Source organism: Crocuta crocuta, unplaced genomic scaffold, assembly GCF_008692635.1.
Source record: "Crocuta crocuta isolate KB4526 unplaced genomic scaffold, BGI_CrCroc_1.0 scaffold687, whole genome shotgun sequence".
Classification (NCBI taxonomy): Eukaryota; Metazoa; Chordata; class Mammalia; order Carnivora; family Hyaenidae; genus Crocuta; species Crocuta crocuta.
In genome coordinates, this window is record NW_027530182.1 from 312,543 (window position 1) to 334,065 (window position 21,523).

The window sequence follows — 21,523 nt, forward strand, 5'->3', positions numbered from 1 at the left end:
GGGTGGACCGAGGTTGCCTAAAGCCGTTTAGTGTCCGCAGACCAGAGCAACAACACAAAACAAAGGCATTTCGGACTAGAGAGAAAGCTCGAGAGAGCGACCGAGACATGTACCTGAGTGAGACAGATGGGAGAATACATCATGACTTCGCCTTAAAACGCACTTTCCCGGAGATGCCCAAGAAAATCTTCGAGAAGCCAGAATTTCATCTATTCATTTTACAGTCATCTGAGCCCCGCGATGCGATCAATCGGGACGGGGCTCTGCGCTGGATCACCGCAACTTCACAACAAACCCAGTCCTCCTTAAATAGCCAAAGATTCAAGTTCACTCGGCGTGCTAGATTTCCCGGGGTGAAATCCAATCTACACTTTTAACCCTCTTGCAGTCCGAGCGCGCTGGCCCAGCTCGCCGAGGCCGCCGCCGCCGCCGCCGCCGGTGCTGGCTGCCTTTCGCCTGGGTTTGGGGATTTATTTTCTGTTTGGCAGTTGTTGTTGTTGTTGGGGGCTAGGGGGTGCGCGAAGGTTCGGTGTGGGTTGGATTGGGGTGGTGGTTGGTGGTGAAATGCTTTTTTAAAAAAAGGCGGGGAGGGGGGCGCAGGGGAGAGCGCGGGAGGGAGAGCGAGGAGACTGTGTCACCGCGCCGGGAAAGTTCAAGGTTACAGCCCCGAGCACTGCGGCAGGATTCCGGAGCGGCGATCGCGGGCGAAACTTTGCCGCGAGCCGACCATGTGTGTGCGCGAGGGGGAGCGCGAGCGAGTGCGCGCGGGTGGCGGGGCGCGCGCGGGGGGGGGCTGGGTGGGGGCGGGGTGGNCGGCTGCCCAGAGCCCGGGGGGATCGGAACGAGCTCCTGAAAAAAATCCCAAACGATAAATCCCGCTCTCCCGCTCGGCTCCAAACTCCTCTCCTTTCTGCTCTGGGCTCTTTTTTTTTCCCCTCCCTCTCTCGCTTTCTTTCGTTGCAAAACTTGGAAGTTGAAAATTTCACCGGTTCCACCCTCTGGACCCCGCTCGAGCTCTCTCCAAATCAGACTTAAGGATTGTTTTATTATTTAATTACACAATCATCGCTTTACTCCTCCTCCTGCAAACGCGCATTCCTTTTGCACCAGCCTCTCCACACCCCCCGCCCCCCACCTTCCTCCTCCTCCTCCTGCTTCTCTCTTTCTCTTCTCTCTCTCTCCCTCATTTGTGAAAGGTCTCATATCCGTGCAACTGAACCATGACTTTTTTTTTTCCAAACTGGATCTTCTTTCCGCCCTTGGGGCAAGTCCCGCACTCTGCCCACGCCACCACACACACATACACCCCCGAAAACCCGCCCTGGAAGAGGTATTTCTGTGCCCGCTGCGGACTCTTTAAGCCGCGAGAACATCCGAGTGGGAGAAGCACTGAGCCGGTCTGGGCCGAGAAAGGAACGAATGGAAAATTCCCTCACACCCAGGCCGCCCCGGGGCCCAGGCTGGGGCGCCGACTCTCGCACCCGGGGCGGGCGCGGTCCGCCAGAGCCTCCGGCTGATGGGAGGAGGGGCGGGCCGAGGAGGCGGGGGCCCGGGCNACACACACACACACACTCCCCGCCCCCCAAATTCCGGTTTTCGGCAAGGGTTGGGTGGGGAAGAGGTGGAAGCAAAGGCTATCCAGACAATGGAGAGCGGAAAAGTGTGTGCCAGGGACTCCGCGTCTACCTAGCTGGGGGCTGCCGGGGGCCGTGGGGGCCAAGAAGGAGATTCGACCGCCCCAGGGCGGGACCGCCCCTACTCCCAGCGGTGCGGTGGGGGTCTCGCGGGGCTCTCTGAGGCTCCTTTCCTCTCCCCCTTTTCGTCCCTCTCGGTTTTCTTCCTCAACTTTCTCCTTTCTCTCGCTCTCTCCCGCTTCTGCCCACCGCCCCCTCCCCTCCTTAACGTCCCCCCAGCGGACCTGAAGGAACTAGTGACTTTTTCCTTCACCAAGTGGGAGTTATCCACATCAAGCATTTCACAACGACACATCAAGAAAAGTAGGCAGGTTCAAGTCAACCATGAAATGGTCACTTTTTAACCCCGTCCTGTCCTCATTAGGGAAATGCTCAAACACAGTCCGTTTTCAAAGAGCGCTCTTAATGAGGCGAGCTTGCCAAGTCTACCAGCTGCAGCCCCCGCAAACCGAGAGCCCAAAGAAGAAAAGCGCTGGCGGGGGGAGGGGGGAGTTGAGGAGGCCGGGGAGAGGGGGAGCGAGCAGTGGATCTGGGAAGACAGGTAAAGTCGGGGAAATTTCGAGAACTCGAATTAACCCTTCAGGGCACACACCACTGGGAGCAGCCTCCCAGCTTCCAACACCCCCCCACCCCCCCACAGGCAAATCCTCTACTCAGCGCTCTGACAACGTTAATTTCCTTTGTGTGGGTCATTTCTTCTTTTTGAAAAGCCAAGATAAAGTTGACAGTCTTTAAAGATGAAAGAAATGAGGTGACAGTCGGGGTTAATCCATATAAGTACTCATTTCTCTCTCAGAAATTTTTAGGCAATCTCATCTTAGATTAAAAATGAAAGCCCCCAAAGCATCACTTTGTATTGCACATTATGCTGCATCCCTTTTCTCGCCCTCGTAGCACAGTCTGCGGGGAGGGGGCGGGGAAGCGCTACTGATAATACCAGCTTTAACTACTGGAGTTTCCCTTTGAACAAATATTCAATTTAACCGGAGTTAATTTACCATAAAAGACATTCCCCCTGGCACGAATGCACTCATGTCCTTGAACACACCTCTTTGAAAGCCTGGACTCTTACAGAAGCCATTATTTCGGGGTCTCTTTAAAAATCCAGAGCCCATCTCTCTCTTTCTCTCCCTCCCTCCCTTCTTCCCTCCCTCCACCCTACACCACCCTCAGTGAAATCCTGGCACCCAGATAGCACTCCTTTCAGCCAGAGATCCCAGAACCAGCCTTGTCCCCTGGCAAAAGAGGCCCAGTGCTGAGCCCTGGGCAAGTGTCTGCAGACATCATACTCCTCCTCCCTGTTAGTTTCTCCTACCAGCAGAAATCATTTCCCTTTGCCACCAAAACGAGGTTGCATCCAAAAGTTTCTCACAAGCTTAAAAGAGAAAAACGAAACATTGACAACTGTTACACAGAAGAGCCCACAAATCTGCAGCAGCACCAGGGGGTGAAGCAGCAGCAGCGACAGATCCAGGTAAGACCCCAGAGAAGTGAAGATGTCTGGGGCCTCCCAGGCTTATCACTTAGGGGTTCAAATCTCTTTCAGGTGCTCCATGTCTGTAAGGGCGCTTGTGGTTGGGGACAGCCTGATGCGCTCAGAGGAAGCTTGGTAGCTTGGGGTTCTGATTTGTTTCCAAGAAAGAGGAAATTGAGAGAGGAGTAATGGTGACGTGGGGTAAACCAAAAGCAAAGAAAAGGAGCCACAGAGACATCCTGGAAAGGCTTACTGGGTGCTCAGTTTATATGGCTTTGACTGTGCTCTCAGGCCTCTGAGCCCTGGGCGGAACGCCCCCTGAAAAACTGCTTCTTGTCCAGCATATGTCCAAGTCACCGCACACCTCCCGTGGATGAACTTTAAGAGAGCCTTTTATGAAAAGAGACCGGTAGATCTCGGCGTATGGGACATCTGGCTTCTCTCAGCACACTCATCCACTATCTGATTTTAGAAGTTCCAGTCTTTTAAATCCCAGGTAGAAGAGTAGAGAGAGGAAGTGAGAAAGTACATGCATTTTGTTCCTTTCCCTTCTTTCCAGCAAGTCTGTGCCATGGTATTAAGAATGGCTTTAAAGTATCTCTGAGAAGTTTCTGATACTATCAACATGGGCCAAACACTTCTTGGACTTTGGGACTTGCATCTCCCTAAACTCTCTTTTTTCTCTCTCTCCCACGCTGAAAGGTAATGACAGGCCAATTGTATTCATCCCAAAATCTGGTTTGAGGAACTAGAAAGAAGTGAAAGCCTCCTTCATCAACAGGAATATTTGATGGGGGGGGGGAGGTTTCTTTTCTGACAGATAGTTTGTTGATTTCAGAAGGTGTGGCAGTGCTTCAGGAGACTAGATTTTTCAAAACTTAGTTGCATATTTGAAAAATTAAACAAGGTACCCAGTTGGAGCCTTTTTCACTGACCTCCACAGAGAACTTGACATCTCAAGTATCTATCAATATTGATTTTCTTTTAACCTTCTCCCTTCTAAAGAAACTCAGCGACAGGTTGCAAACCCTGTGCAGTTTAGGGAAAGGTTTCTTGGAGCTTAACAAAGCTGTCATTTTCAATACGCTCGATGACTTTTTTTTTTTTTTTTAGCTCTTGCATGTGATTTGAGGGGAGGCTCAGCAACCACACACCCTGGCGGCATCGCCAATATCAATATTTTAAAACTAAATACAAAAGAGACAGATGACCTCCTGACCCCAGGAAACAGGCCTGGAAAACTGCAAGTATCCACCACACCATGCCCAGGGACATTTCCTTCTTCCAGATGAACCACAAAAATCATACATGTGTAGCCCGGAACACACAATTTTATGTCCACAAGCAGGAACACCAAAAATCCACACAAAAGCACATATATAAACAACCAACAAGTACTGAAATTGCCTGCACTTGATAGGAATTGCAAAATCATGCCCAGTGCTCTCAGCCCTTAAACTACTACTGTCAAATTAGGGTAGCAAATTTTCCCTCCCAGAAAACTCACAACTGGTTAGCTTCCCCACCCCCCATTGCTGCTTTGCCTTTCACTGAAACGAATAAATAACCGTGGACTTTTCTTCCCTCCTCTGGGAGCTGTTTGGTGTCCCCTGAGGACAAAACTAAATGAGAAAAATGACGCTGTTAATAATGTCGCTGCTGAAATGCCTCTACTCGACTGTTAAAAAAAAAAAAAAACCCATCCCACTAAGTGTGCTTACATTTCAGGCACATTTACAAGCTAAAACTGAATCTGAACAGCGACTGGGCCAGATTCTTCCATTAAGGTTAGCCGGTTTCCACTTCTCTACAGAGATGTAGCCAGTTCATCAACAGAGATTCCCAACTTCTGAAGACATTTGCTCCCGGATTACAAAGTCAGCAGGTGCCTGTATTTTTTGCCTGGTTTATTTTAAACCTTGAAAATCACGGCAATGACTGCCTTGCTCCACTCACAACACTCCAAAAGTTATGTCCACTCCCAACACACAGCTTCCCCTCTGTGATACTGAGAGGGTCGTAGTTATTGTCCTTTTTCAACATAGCTGACTTTTAAAGTAAAACTATACTATCATTTTATTTCTATGTATAAACTGTTTTGGGGTTTTTTTGTTACCCATTGACATATACCTTTGTGACAAGGAAACAGATCAGTTTTAAGGAGATGTTTAAAAAGCTTTATCCAAAATAGCCAAGTAGTCTTTATATTGTGTTAAGAAGTGTAGAACGTGTATTGCAAACAAACTCCAACTTTCTGCACCCCTTTCTCTCATTCGTCCTTTTGAAAACTGCCATCCTGTTTCAAAATCAAAATAATGCATAACGACAGAACTGTGCACATTAACGTTCAAATTAAAATTTGACAAACAGTTGTGTAATTGCAAAAAGAAGAGGCAAACAATTGGGCCTACACAAAATATATGTTCAGTAAACCACATCTCTGAAATATTTTAACAACCCAGCATGTTAATAAATTTCAAAGCAATAATATTGTCAAACTGTGTGATGTCACAAACTCTAAAAGCAAAGTTACAGAGGCTCGTGACATCATAGTCACTCATAATTATGCTGCTGCTCAGTCTGATCATATTAAAATTAAATAGATGTCTACGTCTGCTAAAGAATAAAAGGAATTTATTTTGGACATCAAACAATGAAACTGTCACCATTTATTGTATGAAACACTCAGCTAATCAATTTCCTATTAAAACAGCTTTCAACAATACTCAGCTTTAAAATTCATCGGGGCCAGTAAAAACCTTTTCCCAGTGCACAAGAATGCAGTCCCAACCACGACGATAATTACTCTTCTAATACTTTTATTGCCCAAGCACTTTTTCCTGTGCTCCCCATCAGTTAGGCAAGAATCTGAAGTATATTGTATCAGTGAGTTGGAGTGCTTGACCTTTGCCCACATATGATTTAATAGGGACTTTTCAGCGCTAGAGCTTTCTCCATCTCTCATACCATTAAATGAAAACATCAAACCTCAAATGTAAAATTGGAAACCACAACGTTTTGTGTTTCACAACTCTTTGCAGTTTTTACTTAGGCTGCTTAAAGGTCAGCTTCTTAGCCTCAGGATTCTCTTCCCCATGCAGTAAAGGTACTCAGAAGTCACACTAATTCTGATTTTGATTAAATCCTGAACTCCCCAGTCGATACACACATGCACTCTGCTTATTTACACGTGCATTCTTTTTCTAACCGCAAAAGCATGCATGTACGGCTTGCTGGATTTATTCCATTTTAGAGCTGATTTAAATGTCTGTTCAAGTATGGGTTCAAATGTTAACTTTTTCCCGCCTGTTGGAAAATTAAAATTGCAAAAGATGGTGCTATAAGATTCATTCAAAGAAAGTTAGAGTTAATCTTGTGTATTTTGGCGCCTTTTCCCTGCCAGCTACTGTACTGGGGGGGAGGGGGAGGTAGGGGCGGGACTTGGAGATCTTGTCTGTCCCGTCTCAAGTTCAATGGCAGTTCTTCTAACCGGAGGAGAAGATGGCCATGTTCACAGCCCTAATAATAATTCCAATCACACCACTTCGGCATCTTGTGTCAAAGTCGAAACTGGCTTCCCCGCCCCCTTCAACCTGAAAGCTGCCAAGTCCTCACACACTCCGCATTCAACCACAACTTAATGGATGGGATATTGTGCATTAAAATGTGTCCCAGACGTACTGGCAAAGAGAGCACAAGGGAAAAGGGAGGCGCGCGCGCACACACCCACACACACACAAACACACAGACACACACACTTAGGCAGAGGGGTAAAATTCCTAGAGCAAAAACAGCGAAGCTTAAAAAAAATATTAGGATTGGGAAGAAATCCATCATAATCTTTTCTAAACGGGGAGGGAGGTGGAGAAGGAAGGCTAACAATTCGATCTTGCCACTTCAGGGACAAGGTGGGGGATACTAAATTTGGGAACAAACACTGATTTTGAAAACAACACACCAATCAGAGCTAAATAAATACTACTACCCTCACTTATTTTTTAAAAATGCACTTTTAAATGAGAATATGTAACAAAGCTCTGCATATTTACCTTAAAGTGAGGGAAAAGTACTACAAAAAGAATGGGCTACCGGGTACAACTAAAGTATCACTTACAGTAATTTTTTCCAGCATTAGGAGGAGGCGGAGAAGGAAATAAGGAATAAAGCAGGGAAAAGCCTACATTTTACACTGTTTGGACTCACAATGTTATCCACTGATTCCCATCAAAGTGTGACACATATAATCAAGTTGCTAAAGCTACAACATATATGTGTGCGTATTATATATATATATATTAAATACCACACACACACACACACATACACACACACACACACACACACACACACACACACACACTTGCTCTGGTCTGGGTTCAACCTGTTAAGCAAAATGACATTTAGATTAACAGTCACTTCACAATGCACATACAGGAAAAACAAATTGTGTCTGGAGTGGAAGGGGGTGCAAGGGACGAACAAGACGAGCAAATAAATCCCATCATTTCAAAGCCACATACCATTGCACTGTATTGCATTACATAAAAGAGATCTTGAGTCTGCAACAGAACCCTGGGCCGCTGACTTCACGTGTCTCAGGTACAAATTTGTGGATTTTCTCAAGGGTTGTTTGGGTGTCGCTTTTTGTATTTAGTTTAAAAAAAAAAGGCAATCCGGGAGTAGTCTTTTATTTTTTAAATTATTATTTCTGCAACGCCCCAAGTCTCGGCCCGAGAAGAAAAGGCGGTAAAAGTCAAGTCTAAAAGCAAGCAGCCCCCTCAGTCTGGATATCCAGTTTTGCTTCCTCTCACTTGCAGAAGACTGTTTCTCGTGGTTGACTTGAACGCCGTCCAGAGTGTGGTGTGTGGTGTGCGTGCGTGCGTGTGTGTGTTTGGTGGGTTTTATTGTTGTTTTAGCAGGGCTCTAGGGGTGGGGGCAGCCTCCCCTCCCGGGCTCCGAGCGCGCTCCGCAGGGGCAGCGGGCGCGGCCGCGGGGCCGCGCGCGCGCCCCCTCCCCGCCCTTGNCCGCGCGCCTTTGTGCTCCAGGGGTCACGGGGCCTTCCCGCGGGCTTGCGGGAGGGGAGAACGGGGCCGTGCTGCCGCGCAGGGGTCTCCACCAAATAATAGCGATGATTCCGGAATCGGGGGTACTCCCCTACTTCCCACCACGTTGCTCGGTCAACTTCGTAAGGCCGCGTTTGTTTCCGTGTAAAAGGAGTTCTGAAATGTGCCTCCCGGCCAAGCGTTATCATTACAGCAAAACCATCAGCAGAAGGAGAGCACTCTTGACTTCTATTTACATGCATACATGTGAATGTCAATATTCTAGGGGTGGGTGGGAGAGGTAGTCAGCACCAAGGAAATAGACAACCCTTGGGGCCCCGGGAGTAAACGCTCTAGGTGAGGTTTGGTAGACAGTTCATGTTCGTAAACAAAGTGGTTTTGATTAGTATTTTTTAAAGTTAAAGGTATGTAGTGTTTCTGTTTAGTTTTCAAGTAATCCAGTTATTTTCATTTTAAGCATCGGGGTGTGGTAAAATAATGCTTACGGATAGATTAAATTATTATGTGATCCTGATTTAAAATCGAAGTATTAGAAGTAAAAATATAACATTAGCCCTAAATTTACATGGTACTAACCCACGTGTGTTTAGAAAAGATTTTATTACAGAGATTTTGACTAATTATGTAATTGCACAACAGACAATGGCTTCAAATATCCTCTAAAATCCCTGTTCAATTATGTGATTACCAGTGGGACCGGAATTGGTCCCGATGAATTGTTCTTATCTCTCCACTAAATGTGAGCATGGCAGTATTTTAATCCCGGTTGTGTTTACCCTCAAAGTCCAAGAGAACTTAAACAACATTGTGCAGGTTCTTAGTTTCTACAATACACATTATAAAACAAGAAAGATATTTTGGCTTCGTTACAAAAAAACAAAACAGGTTGTTTCCAATATCCATATGTATATATACACACAACTATATAGACTCTTGGCTATTTTCAATGGTACTAGGGGAAAACAAGAAATTGTATTGACTCAATTGGACTTCAGAAAATGCCAAATATAAAAATAGGTTATTGGTTTAATGGTTCCCAATTTCTCCTATGAAAAAAACTAACATATCATGTATCTCAGTAGCTTTGGGAAGGGAGTTGAGGCTAGGGATATACACAGGTACACATATATATGTATGTATATATCTCTACACTCAACTATAACTTCCCAAGGAAAATTAATTTTTAACATCTTTTTCCAAGGTAGGTCATTTTAAGCCCTCGGCCAGTGTAGCTATAATTCATTCTACTCAGACAGTCAATTCAAATGTGTAACAAACGATCTGTTTCCATTCTAGCTTCATGGTTAAGTTTCACGGTTAAGGAAATCACATTTAGCACTAAGTAGCCAAATATAAAATATGAAAATTCAATTCAGCTAAACTTTAAAAAAGTATTGAGAGTGCAAAGGGAGTGTTAAAATGGGCAGTGTTACCAAACTGTGAAACTTCTGTAAGTGTGCCTTAGAAAGTCTTTTCTTTTGCAATTATTTGAAGTCCGTATCCGAGTTAACTAATCCCTTCCATCATCTATTTCATGCAAAGAAGAAATTACATTCCAGGAAGAATCCAGTTTTGTTTACGAAATATCCTAAGATATTAAATGGAGAAAGAAACAGAAAAGGGGAAAGGGAAGGATTTCCTTTGCTTCTAGTGATGACTTGAATGAATCTGGAGTTAGTGTCACCTGTCAGAAGCTTTTTGCCTAAGCGTATTATTTAGATTTAGTAATAGAATGTACCATTGTATGTCATGTTCAGTCTTTCATAGATTACCTTTTTTTATTTGCATGTCATTTGTTTCTTTCGACATGTGAAGTTTACAATACTTACTCCTCTAATATGTATGCGTATCATAATTAAATGATATCCAATGCTTATAAAATAAGGAAACTGATTTTCGATCATGTCTGAGAGAAAGCGGACTCACTAATTTGTAGTCACCTCAACAGTTTATTGTTCGTAAGTCTCTAATTTGGCTAATGACAACGGTCTTCTAGTCTATAATATTGGTTGAATTTCCAGTTTTCATATTTTGCATTATAAATAGATATGCAGAAATTAGGGAGTGCTTTTTTAAAATTAAAATTATCTTGGTTAAAAACCTTTCCTAGAATAGAATTAAGGTTGAATATCTTTTTATATTCATTTTGTGGAAATTATAACTGCTCATGCTTCAAAAATAAGGAGTGTCCAATGCTACTTAGGCATTTCGGCCTTTTGACACTTCTAACCGAAGTGATTCCAGTAGAAAAGCTAGTATTTTTGTGCCTTCAGTTCCAGGCACAATTCATTCCCTAGAACTTAGTAGAAGATTCGCAAGTACGCTGACACTTTAGATTTTCTGATTCTTCTTAAAGCCAATTAACTGGTAATGCAGTTTCTGTATGTGTTCTTCAAATTAAGAATTTTTTTAAATGTACTACAACATCTGCATGTGTTTATCTTTGAGAATAATCACTATATAATTATTTCTAAAAGCATGCATTATTACAATGTTTTATGTCATAATTGAAGTAATTCTTCTACCCTATCTAAACCAGTAATTTCCAGTCATTACCCCAAAGGTGTTTATTTTATCTTAGTTCTCTATTTCTCAAAAATATAGGAAGTGTGCTTTTGCTTATACTTTTTATTATTAAAGGGCACACACTAATTTATTAGATTATTATAGTTAGCCTCTTATTATTCAGCCTTTGTGCAAACTGAATTTATATAATAAAGACAGTGGAATATTTAAGACACAATACTAAATAAAACACACTATCTTTTAAAACAATTGGATAATATTTTTAGAATTTAAAAACCACATAAGGTATAAACCTGTGTAAACATTCATATTGCATATTGCATCTAGGAAATAGTTTCAAGTATTTCTTAATTATTTAAAAATATTTAGAGAGTCTTAAAATAGGACATTTATAAAGTGCCAAGTTTCGGCATTTTGTTGCGGTTCTATAAATGAGAGCTGTCTTTGTACAACTTTTACTGAGGAAAGGAGAACACATATCTGGTACGTTGTTGTGTAAGCGGAATACCCAAGGATAAACAACAACCTCTGGTAACTATTTTTATTTTCCATGGGTTATAGTAATCTTTAGCTATAATCCATTATGCCTCTTCGTTAAATATTGATTGTAAAAAAGTAAACACAGCGTCTTTCCCACAAGACATAGTTGCTCATCGTAAAGAATTTTATCCGTGGAAAAGGCTTCAAGAGATTTCCAGATAAGCCCTCGCAATAGAGTCAAACTCCCCACTGCCCAGGAGAGACACGCCAGGTCATTCTCTAACCATCGAGAATATGGGTACAAAAATAAATATACACACACAGTGTTCCTTCTTTCACTAACTGCACGCTGCACCTGTGCACACATATATCTGATGACATCTGCTAACATAATAAATCTCAAGTGGTTTGTGGTGTCATCAAAACCTGAGATGGCGGTATGGCTCACAGCCTCCCCAACCCCAGGCTATGGTCTTGTTAAATTTCACAGGCTAAACAGAGACAGACTTAGACTCATTCTGTACATGAACCAGGGGTTTTCAAGAGCAGGTTAAGGTGGTTTACCAAGAGGGAAAAAAAAAAAGTGTCTAGATATGACTCAGTGTGTGAAAACTTTGCTCTCTGATTCAATGGTGATAAATCAAGGATGTCTCCCAGCTTTGAAAAAAAATCACTTTTATCTCAATTGTTTTGAATTCTCAATTCAAAGTATCAACCTTTCCTAGCCCACTTATGTTCTGAAGACTTGTTTTAGAAAAGAAGAGCCATGAGCAATTAAATTCTCCATATCTTGCTTACGCACACTTTTATACAACTTTAGCTTCAACCATCAAAATGTCCATAAAAAGAAAACAATAAACTTGAATGAATTTAGGCCGTAATGATGATTAAATTGAGCAAAGGAAACACAAGTGTTTTCTCAAAAAATGTTCAGGATATTTTGTGCCATATGTAAGGTTTCTGAAACAACAGAATCACTAAGGTACTTTTTTTTAACCACTTTCAAAAAACAGAAGCATCTGGCAATCCAGAAATCAGTGAGGCAACAGGATGCAAGAAAGCGCTAGACAGTCTACTGATCCTTCAGTATAGTCCTGGCAAAGGACCATCCTGTCTTTTGCTCAGTGGGACATTTTCAACAAGAAAATGATTGTCAAGCCCCCTGCGTCCACATCCTGTGGCCAGTTGTCCTCAGTGTCAAAGATTCTTCTTGGCGTATCTAGAACATGGCGATATCATTTCAAGTTGCCCCTACTAAAGAATATCAATGACCACATTTCGTGTCTTTCTTCCATAACTAAGAAAGCCTAGATGCAGCCTGGGGGCTAGAGGAAAAAGGCAATTCTTCTTTGAACGTGCATTGCATGCTTAGTGTGGGTCTTGACCCAGGGTTGGGTCCTACCATCCAAAGATGAATACATTTTTGAGGATGTCTGCATTTATGATTAAAAAAAAGCCTTCCATCCCCTTGTGGTAATATTCTCTTCTAAATTTGTTGAGAAAGAGTAAACTTCCCATGGGATATCTTGAAAGGCTTCAAGTAAACACACTAAACTATGACCTTTGGGTTTTTTTGCTCACTTAACAGGTAGTTGATGTGGGTTTGTAGAATGAAAACAGTGTTGATGGAAACCAAAGAAAAATGTAATTAGGGAGGATAAGTCAGGTGCCCTTCCCACCCCACCCACCCACTAAAAACAAAACAAACCCCCTGTATAATGTAGTCAGAAGCCAGACTAACAAAGTCAGGAAACTTTTGATACCACTATTCTTCATGATATGGGAAGTATTTTTATAAACAGCAGGGCTGGGGAGGGAAGAGAAGCAATGTTAAGTGGGAAAATTCAGGCACGTAGAGTTTACCTATGTGCAATGAACACTGCCCTCTCTTAACAACTTATTGTTTAGCGATGGTTGACACTTAAATACACAGGGCAGGGTAGAAATACAAGTTTTAAGAACACACTTAATATCTCTGCTGCTCCTCTCCCTTTTTATCTTCATGTCTGGCACCATTCAGAGCTGCCCTCAATATTTCTTTTACCATTATCTTTTTAAATTTTTTGTGTGGCTATACTTTATTTTTAAAAAAATTTTAAAGAGTAGAGACACTTTAAGTGAACAAGTAACAAAGTACAAATGACATCCACCCACAGTCCCATCACCTAGAAAACCTGTTTCATTTGCACATGTTCCAAACCAGCACTTGCCTCTGTGCTTATATACTACTTGCACAGTTATAAGGTTTCAAGGTAGATAGAATTTTATCACTCTTCCACCTAACCTTCCATTGATATCATTGATATTACTGGAAGGGTGCAAAATTGTAAAATACTAAAACTAGGAGAAACTTTGGGGACTTTTAGACAAGAGCCAAAGAAACAAAACTGACAGCATCCTGTGCTCTGCCCTGTTATCTTTTCATTTAAAAGGTTGGGGCAGAGTCGCCACCCCCTTCAAGATGGGTCTCAATCTCCTGGCTCCCTTGTTTCATTCCATTGGCCCTCTTTCTTCTTGTAGCTTTACCAGCTTACCTCTTATACCCATGGCTTCACAAGCCTTGATCTAAACTGAATGCTGTTCTTATAGATGAGAAATCAAAATGAGGTTCGGAGAGAGAAAGGGTCTTGGTTAAGGCTACTAAGCTAATTAGCAGCCACGCTGACATTGTAAAGGAAGCCCCTAACTAAACAAGTGCTCTTTTTACTGATGTTTATCTCAGAGCATGTGAGCAAGCAGGGTTCTGAGCATCAGCATGATAACCTCACCCGAACTACTGTGACCACAAGGCCTTTAGAGACTTTATAGAAATGTCCCAGGTTAGCCACTCACCACCTTTTATGCTCCAGGTCATAATTATCATTTGATGTCCAGTCACCTGAACCCCCATAAATCCTGCCCATACTCACAGTGTTCTTTCTCTCGTTAAAAAAAAATATATATTAGGATGCAAGTAAGGGAAGCTGATCACTTTATACAGAGAATGTCAAATCTGCTCTCATTGATAAAGTAAAATTAAAAAGTATGGGGCACCTGGGTGGCTCAGTTGGTTAAGCATCCGACTTCGGCTCAGGTCATGATCTCACAGTTTGTGGGTTCGAGCCCTGCATCGGGCTCTGTACTGACAGCTAGCTCAGTGCCTGGGGTCTGCTTCAGATTCTGTGTCTCCCTCTCTCTCTGACCCTCCCCTGCTCATGCTGTCTCTCTCTCTCTCTCTCTCAAAAATAAACAAAACATTAAAAATGATTTAAAAGTAAAGTACTTTATAATATTCCTATCAGACATAGCTCACTAAGGTGTGATGCGGTACCAATACCCTAAGAGTCAACCACTCTCCTAGAAAATATAAAACCCCCATATCTGTACAGAGACTGCATTTTCTGAATGTTAAATCAGGACACATTGTATAACTCAGAACTTTTTTTTTAATTAATTTAAGATGTAAACTTTTACAAAAGTTTTTATAAATGAATCATTGTTAGCCATGGTTTAAGAAATGGGCTTTATGGAAAATAATAAAAAGGTATACCATGTCAGAATTCATGATCTCTAAGTCCATTAAGGCAGTTCTTAGAAATTTGCCCAGAAATAGGATTGGATTACAGTGACAGCCATGTCGTCATTGCTGTTTGTGTCCTGTGCAGTTTGCACTTGCTTGTAGGGCTTTGTTCTGCAGACAGCACATCCTTTCTCTAGGTTCTTCTCCCAAATGGACATCAGTGCATATCTCCCATGTACAATGTCACCGAGTCAAAATGGTAAATAATTGAGAAGTTCATACATTATGTACATGTTGAGTGTATAGTTACTCTCTTGGCAGGCACAGAAGACAGCCATATCCAATCAGGCTCAAGACTCATTCACAGAAGTGATCTTATTTGGCCCTTCCTCAGGCCAAAGCACCATCTTAGTTGAGCAGCGTGGGCACACTACTGTGCATTTAGGGGGCCAGACCCTTTGTGCTACATTTCTCTGCGATCCAGATATGCAAGCTTCTTCCAGAGTGTTTTAAAGGGCTCCCTACAAGCTAGATCTTCTCCTTTGCTGTGACCAACAGCAGCACCTTAATTAAGCAAGGTCTCCCCTAGGGCAATGGTTTTCCCCAACCTTAGGTTAAATTGAGTGTCATAACAAGTGATAATAATTACCACGTACTTAGATCTACCTATGGCTCTGCTCTGTGCTCAGTATATCATATATTATCTCAGCCCTTTTAAAGATAAGGAGCCTGAGGCTCAGAAAGGTTAAGTATCAGTGAAAGGTTATGATGCTCCTAATCCAGGTCTTTCCAATTCCAAAGCCTATGACCAAAGCTGACCAGTACATGCAGAAAGGTCATAGTGCAAGGCTGTAATCACCCAGGTGAGTGTGGCCCCTTAATAGGAGTTGCCTTGGAAGGCTTTGAGAGTATTCCTTTAAAGCATTTTTATTACTCTTCTTTTGAAATTCCCTTTAGAACTTCAGGCAACATTCTTTGAAATATTATCTATGGGATAGATCTTCCTCTTTTGAGTGTGGATTTGAGTTTTGGATATAGATATGATTCATTCAGCACCCTATGGTAATTAAAGACCTTATCAAGCTGGGTAAACCAGTTTGGGTCGCAAACAAGGCATGACAGAATGTAACAAGGTTATTTTCAATCTCCAGCATTTCTGAAGGAATGGAATAGAGGAGTGAAAGGGAAGAGACTTAGATTTAGAGGCACCATGGTTCGGGGTTCAAATTCTAACTTAATCAACCAGGAGCTATGTGATGGTGGGAAAGGCATGTAATAATTCTTAGCCATGGTCGCCTTACCTTCAAAAAAGAGCATACAAAGCCAGCATACCTGCGTCAGTGTTGTTTGAAGATCAAAAAATATCGCACGTCAAAATATATCAGGATGTGTCTGAAATATAGCCTTTCTCAAGAACTATTTCCTGAATCTGATTATCAGGTTATTTGTCTCTGTCCTTGTCCTTCAAATGCTATGAGAGATGGTAAACAAGACTTTCTGTGGTCTGTGACAATGACCAGACCTCAGGGCTTTTCTGAGTGCTTCTGATCCTGGCATATAGCATGTATTTACAATTACAGATGAAAAGCCAAAAACGAGGTCCCTAGTTTCCCGATGCTAAGGGAGATGGATTTGAAGGAGGATGTGCTGTAGTTTGAAGTGTGTGGGAGGCAGTTTCTATCTCAAGTTTACTCCTAGACTCTCTCTAGAACGGTAGGAAATATAACAGCAGATCCAGCAAGGGCCTCTTTCTAAACATTTATGGAATGCCTGCCCTGATGTCAGGTTCTGGGTCAAGGTAGGACATGGGTTACTGCTCCTGTCCCCAAGAACAGTATCCAAAGGGCTGGTTTAGTGACAGGCATGGGATGCTGCTGTTCAAATGATAAGATGTGGGAACACCTCAGAATCCATTGACACAAACAGTGTTATTCATCTATTGACTAAGACGTTGTAACTCTTCAGGCAACAAATAAATGTGTGCTATGTCCAGGAGGTGCCCAGTGAACAAAACAAACAATACTCCAGCATAGAGGAGAGAGAGAGAGATGGAGAAGAAAATACTGGGATAGCCAACAGAAATAGAAGCCTTGTGTAGCATTGCTCTGAATTCATAGGTCTGCCAGCCTTCTTTGTGAGGTCAGAAGGATGATTGAGAATTCTAGAAAATTCGCAAAGAGGTGTTTATCAAAAGATGGAAAAGAGGAGTGCGCAAGCTTTTTGCAACATACAGTAAATCAGGGATAGCTATCTAGGGTATATGGGCACCTAAGGGGCTCAGTTGGCTAAGTGTCTGACTCTTGGTTTCAACTCAGGTCATGATCTTGTGGTTTGTGGGTTCAAGCTCTGCATCAGGCTTTGTGACAACCACAGGGCTTGCTTGGGATATTCTCTCTCTCTCTTTCTCTCTGCCCCTCCCCTGCTTGGATGTGTGAGTACATGTGCACTCTCTCTCTCTCAAAAATAAATGAATAAATTTAAAAAGAAAAGAAAATAGGGGACAGGAGCAGCCTGAGGAGCTCTGTAGAGCTTTGTCAACTGATCGAGAGCTATGTGTACTATCCTTTGCAGCACCCTAAAGTACAGGTACAAGATTGTTTCCATTTTCCAGATGAGACACCTAGGGTATAGAGAAGTAAATAACTTATCCAAGGTCAATAGCTCCCAAGTGTCACTGGCAGAATTTGAACCTAGGTAGTGTGGCTCTAGACTTTTGACTCTTACAAATTTTCTCTTCTCCCCTGCATGCCCACCCCCAATAAAGAAGCTTTGCCCAACGGTGAAATCTCCTCTCCTTCCTGTAGGGCTCATTCTAGGCCCTACCTCCCCCTATAAGGGAGCCATAAATGTGGGCAACCTTAGCACAAGACTTGGTCACTAAGGAGAAAGGAAGTACTTCCAAAGCCTTGGCCTAATTCTTTGAATCTGTCAAGGGTGAGATCCAGTGACTGCCCCTATCTCTCTTCCTGTGCTTTGAAAAATTCAAAAAATTATTATCTAATTATACAATGAAACATTATATAGCAACAAAAAGATCATACTTCTCTACAGCATGCACGTAGAAAAGGGCACATCCTAAGTGTTTAGCTAGAGAACCATCCATCCACATTTAGAAATGGAAAATTACTGGCACTCCAGAAATCCAGAAGTTACCCCATCATCCTTCTCAAAGATAACCACTGTCCTGATTTCTAATAATACAAAGTTATATTGTTTGTTTTTGAACTTTATATAAAGGAAAATATATATTTGCTTTTTAATGTCTCAACAACTTGCTCAACGTTTCATGCAATCCTTGCTGTTGTAGATAACAACGTTCTTTTTTTCCACATTGCAATATGGACTCTATTGTATGAATACAACACAACTTATCTACTCTATACTTGACAATCACTGGGTTATTTTCAGTTTAGAGCCAATAAAATAATGTAGAAATGAGCATTCTTCTACATGTGTTCCAGCATCCATATGTATGCATTCTCTTGGGCATAAACGTAGAAGTAGAATTTTCAGGTTATGAAGTAGCCAATGATAAATTTTAGTAGATAATGACAAATAGATTTCTAAAGTGATTGTATGAGTGTGTATGAGAACATATGAGAGTTCTAGTTGTTTTATGTCCTTATCAATGCTGTTTAATTGATCTTTTTCTATTTTTAGAGTGTAATAATATCTCAATGTGGTTTTAATATGCATTTCCAGATGACTGATGAGGCTAGCTGCTTTTCATCTCTTTATTGGATATTTGGATAGCCTCTTGTCCAATGCTTGTTCAAATATTTTGCCCATTTTTAGTTGGGTCTTTCTGTTTTTTGTTTGTTTGTTTTGTTTTTCTTAATTGATTTGTAGGTGTTCTTTATACTTTTGGGACATGAGACCTTTGTTAGTTCTATCTGGTGCTGATTTCTCTCCCACTTTGTAGCTTGTAATTTCACTCATTGGATGTTGCAATGTCTTTGTGAGCTTTAAAAAGCACATTTTTAAAAGAATAATTGCCACACAATAAACTATGTATTTAAAGTGTATGATTTGATAAGTTTTAAAATATGTGTACATTAGTGAAACTATCACAACAGTCAAGATAAGAAATAATTCAATCACCTTCAGGAAGTTTTCTGTGCCTCTTGGTAATCCCTCCTAACGGATCTGCTTTCTCTCATTAAAACTTGGTTTGCATAGTTTAGAATTTTATGAAAATGGAATCACACAACAGGTACTCTCTTTTGTCTGGCTTCTTTCATTCAGCATATTTTGACATTTATTCATGTTATTACATGTTATCAATAGTTCATTTATTTTTACTACTGAGTGGTATTTCATTGTATGCTTGTGTCATTATTTATTCATCACTTGTTGATGAACAACTGGACTGTCTACAATTTGGGGCTATTAAAAGAAAGCTGATATGAACATTTCATGCACAGGACTCTACATGGACATAAGCTTTCAATTCTCTCAGGTAAATACCTAGGAATGACATTTCTGGGTATCTCTTTAAGGGTTTAACTTTTTGAGGAGCTGTCAAATGGTTATCCAGAGTGGCTGTCTCATTTCATAATTCCATCAGCAATGTATGAGAATTCTAGTTCTTTCAAATCCTCACCAACTTAGAATGATCAAGTCTTTTATTTTGAGCCATTCTAATAGCAATGTGGTATGTTCCATTATCATTTTAATATGTTTTCCTAATACTTGTTTCCTTCATGGCATTTGATGTTAATCATCTTTTTCCATGTGTATTAAACATTCTTGTATCTTCTTAGTAAAGCATGTTCAGATCTTTTGTTCATTTTAAAAATTGAGGTGTTTCTTTTCTTACTGTTCAATTATCATAGTTGGGTGTTTTGTTTTGTTTTGTTTTGTTTTGTTTTGTTTTGTTTTGTTTTGGTATGTTGTGGATACAAGTCCTTTCTCACATATTCAACTCACAATATTTTCTCCTAGACTGTGGCTTTTCTTTTCAGTCTCTTGACCACATCTTTTGAAGAGTAGAATTTTTAAACTTTGATGAACTCAAAATTTTGGATTGTACTTTTGGTTTTATATCTAAGACATTTTGCGTAATCCAATAGCACAAAGATTTGTCTCCCTATTTCCTTTGGAATTTTTATAATTTTATGCTTTACACTGAGGTCTATAATCTATTTTGAGATAAGTTTGATATATAAAGTGCAAGATATGGATTGAAATTCATTTTTTTCTTATGGATATCCTTTTTTGTCTCCACTGAATTGCCTTTATACCTTTGTGGAAACTCATTTGTCCATATATGTGTTTCTTTGATTGATTTGCTTACCTAGAGGCCAATAACACACTATCTTAGTCACTATAACAAAATAATGTTTGAATCAAGTGGTATTAGTTCTCTAACTTTGCTCTTTTAAATATGGTATTTTAATGAACTCTTCTGTTGTATTGTTCTCTGGGTAAACTCTTCAGGTGCTTGGTTTGTTTCTCAACAAGTTTTCTCTAAGAAATCTTGAATCTACTCCAACTTGGAAATCTGTGGATTTTAATTCCATCGTTCCTGTGGGCTTAAAAGTTATTTTTATTCAAAGATCTTTTATTAAAATGCATGAAACCCAAAGGGACTGGGGTTGTGGTGATATTAAGCCAAAAGTCATCAGCTATTATGGTAACTGTCAGCCAGCTGATGATCTGACTTTTTTGGAAAAGGACTGTACAACCTGATGACGTCTTGGATCTGGGGAAGCCCAGGTGGAACGTAGGAGAAAAAGGAGTTTTCAGTTTATAGTAATTCCTATAAGTTACCAGGGATTGTACTGGCTGTTTTGCACTTAGCATCTTATTTTATGTAAGATCATTATGATTTCCCTTCTAGGAATATGCTCTAGATTAGCGTCCTTTTCTGTAAAGGACTAAACATTTTAGTTGGGTCCAGCTTGACATGGAGGTGAATCTGTGCATTCACACAGATTCAGATTTTAGGCTTTGTGAGCCACACAGTTAGTCTCAGATGCCTCTACGCAGCTCTTTCCATGTTACACAAAATAACCGTCAATGATATTTAAGCAATGAGCCTGGCTATGCTTCAATAAACCTTTATTTATGGACATTGCAATTTGAATTTATTATTATTTTTACATATTTGTATGTAAAAGATGCGTGTCCTCTTGTTTTTTTCTCATTTAGAAACTATTCTTAGTTTCCAAGTCATACCCGAATAAGCAATGGGTTTTATCTGGCCTGTGGGTGGTAGTTCCCTAGCCTTTCCCTAGGGAAACTCCACACATGTGCATCAGGTGACATGCACAGGAAGTTCACATCAAAATTGCTCTTGAATGCTCCAAACTAGAAACAACCATAAGTCCCCACAAAGGTGGAATGGTTAAATATATTGTAGTTTATTTATATATAACATATGGTCGAAAAGAAAGGAGCAGGTCTTAAAAGAATACATACAGTATGATTTTATTTATATAAAGTTCAAAAACAGACCTGTGTAAGAGCTAAAACTAGAATATATATTAAAAAAATAAAAGCAAGGAAATGATCACAGGAAAAATCAGGATGATAGTTACGTCTCTGGAGAGGGAACTGATGGGGAGGGGACTTCTGAGGTCTTAGCAATGTGGCCTTTCTTGACTTGGGTCATGTTTGCATTGGTGTTTGCTTTGTATTTATTCTTTGAACTATACCTTTTATGTATCTACTCTGAAATGTATATCTCATCATTTTAAAATTTTCAGTTCCTAATTCTAACCCAGAGTTGACATTTGGAGACCCATTTCATAATGAGGTTGGGGGAGGGGGCACCGCATGCCCA

At 41.1% G+C, this 21,523-nt stretch overlaps 2 protein-coding genes across 7 annotated transcripts in view; one reads left to right on the top strand and one right to left on the bottom strand.

Moving 5' to 3' along the window:
- The window catches only part of NFIB (nuclear factor I B), a 228,958-nt gene extending 228,292 nt beyond the window's left edge, over nucleotides 1–666 (bottom strand). For all 6 annotated transcript variants that reach the window (XM_077765030.1, XM_077765034.1, XM_077765033.1 and 3 more), the window contains exon 1: nucleotides 114–666. In XM_077765030.1, the coding sequence (XP_077621156.1) occupies nucleotides 114–143 (30 nt within the window). In that variant the 5' untranslated portion in view covers nucleotides 144–666. The remainder of the gene's footprint in view (nucleotides 1–113) is intronic.
- Nucleotides 667–1,220: 554 nt separating this feature from the next.
- Nucleotides 1,221–21,523, top strand: part of LOC144232274 (uncharacterized) — a 57,184-nt gene continuing 36,881 nt past the window's right edge. The window contains exons 1-4 of the mRNA XM_077765084.1: nucleotides 1,221–1,330; nucleotides 1,691–1,767; nucleotides 2,059–2,235; nucleotides 2,906–3,168. Coding sequence (XP_077621210.1) covers nucleotides 1,221–1,330; nucleotides 1,691–1,767; nucleotides 2,059–2,235; nucleotides 2,906–3,168 — 627 coding nt within the window. The remainder of the gene's footprint in view (nucleotides 1,331–1,690; nucleotides 1,768–2,058; nucleotides 2,236–2,905; nucleotides 3,169–21,523) is intronic.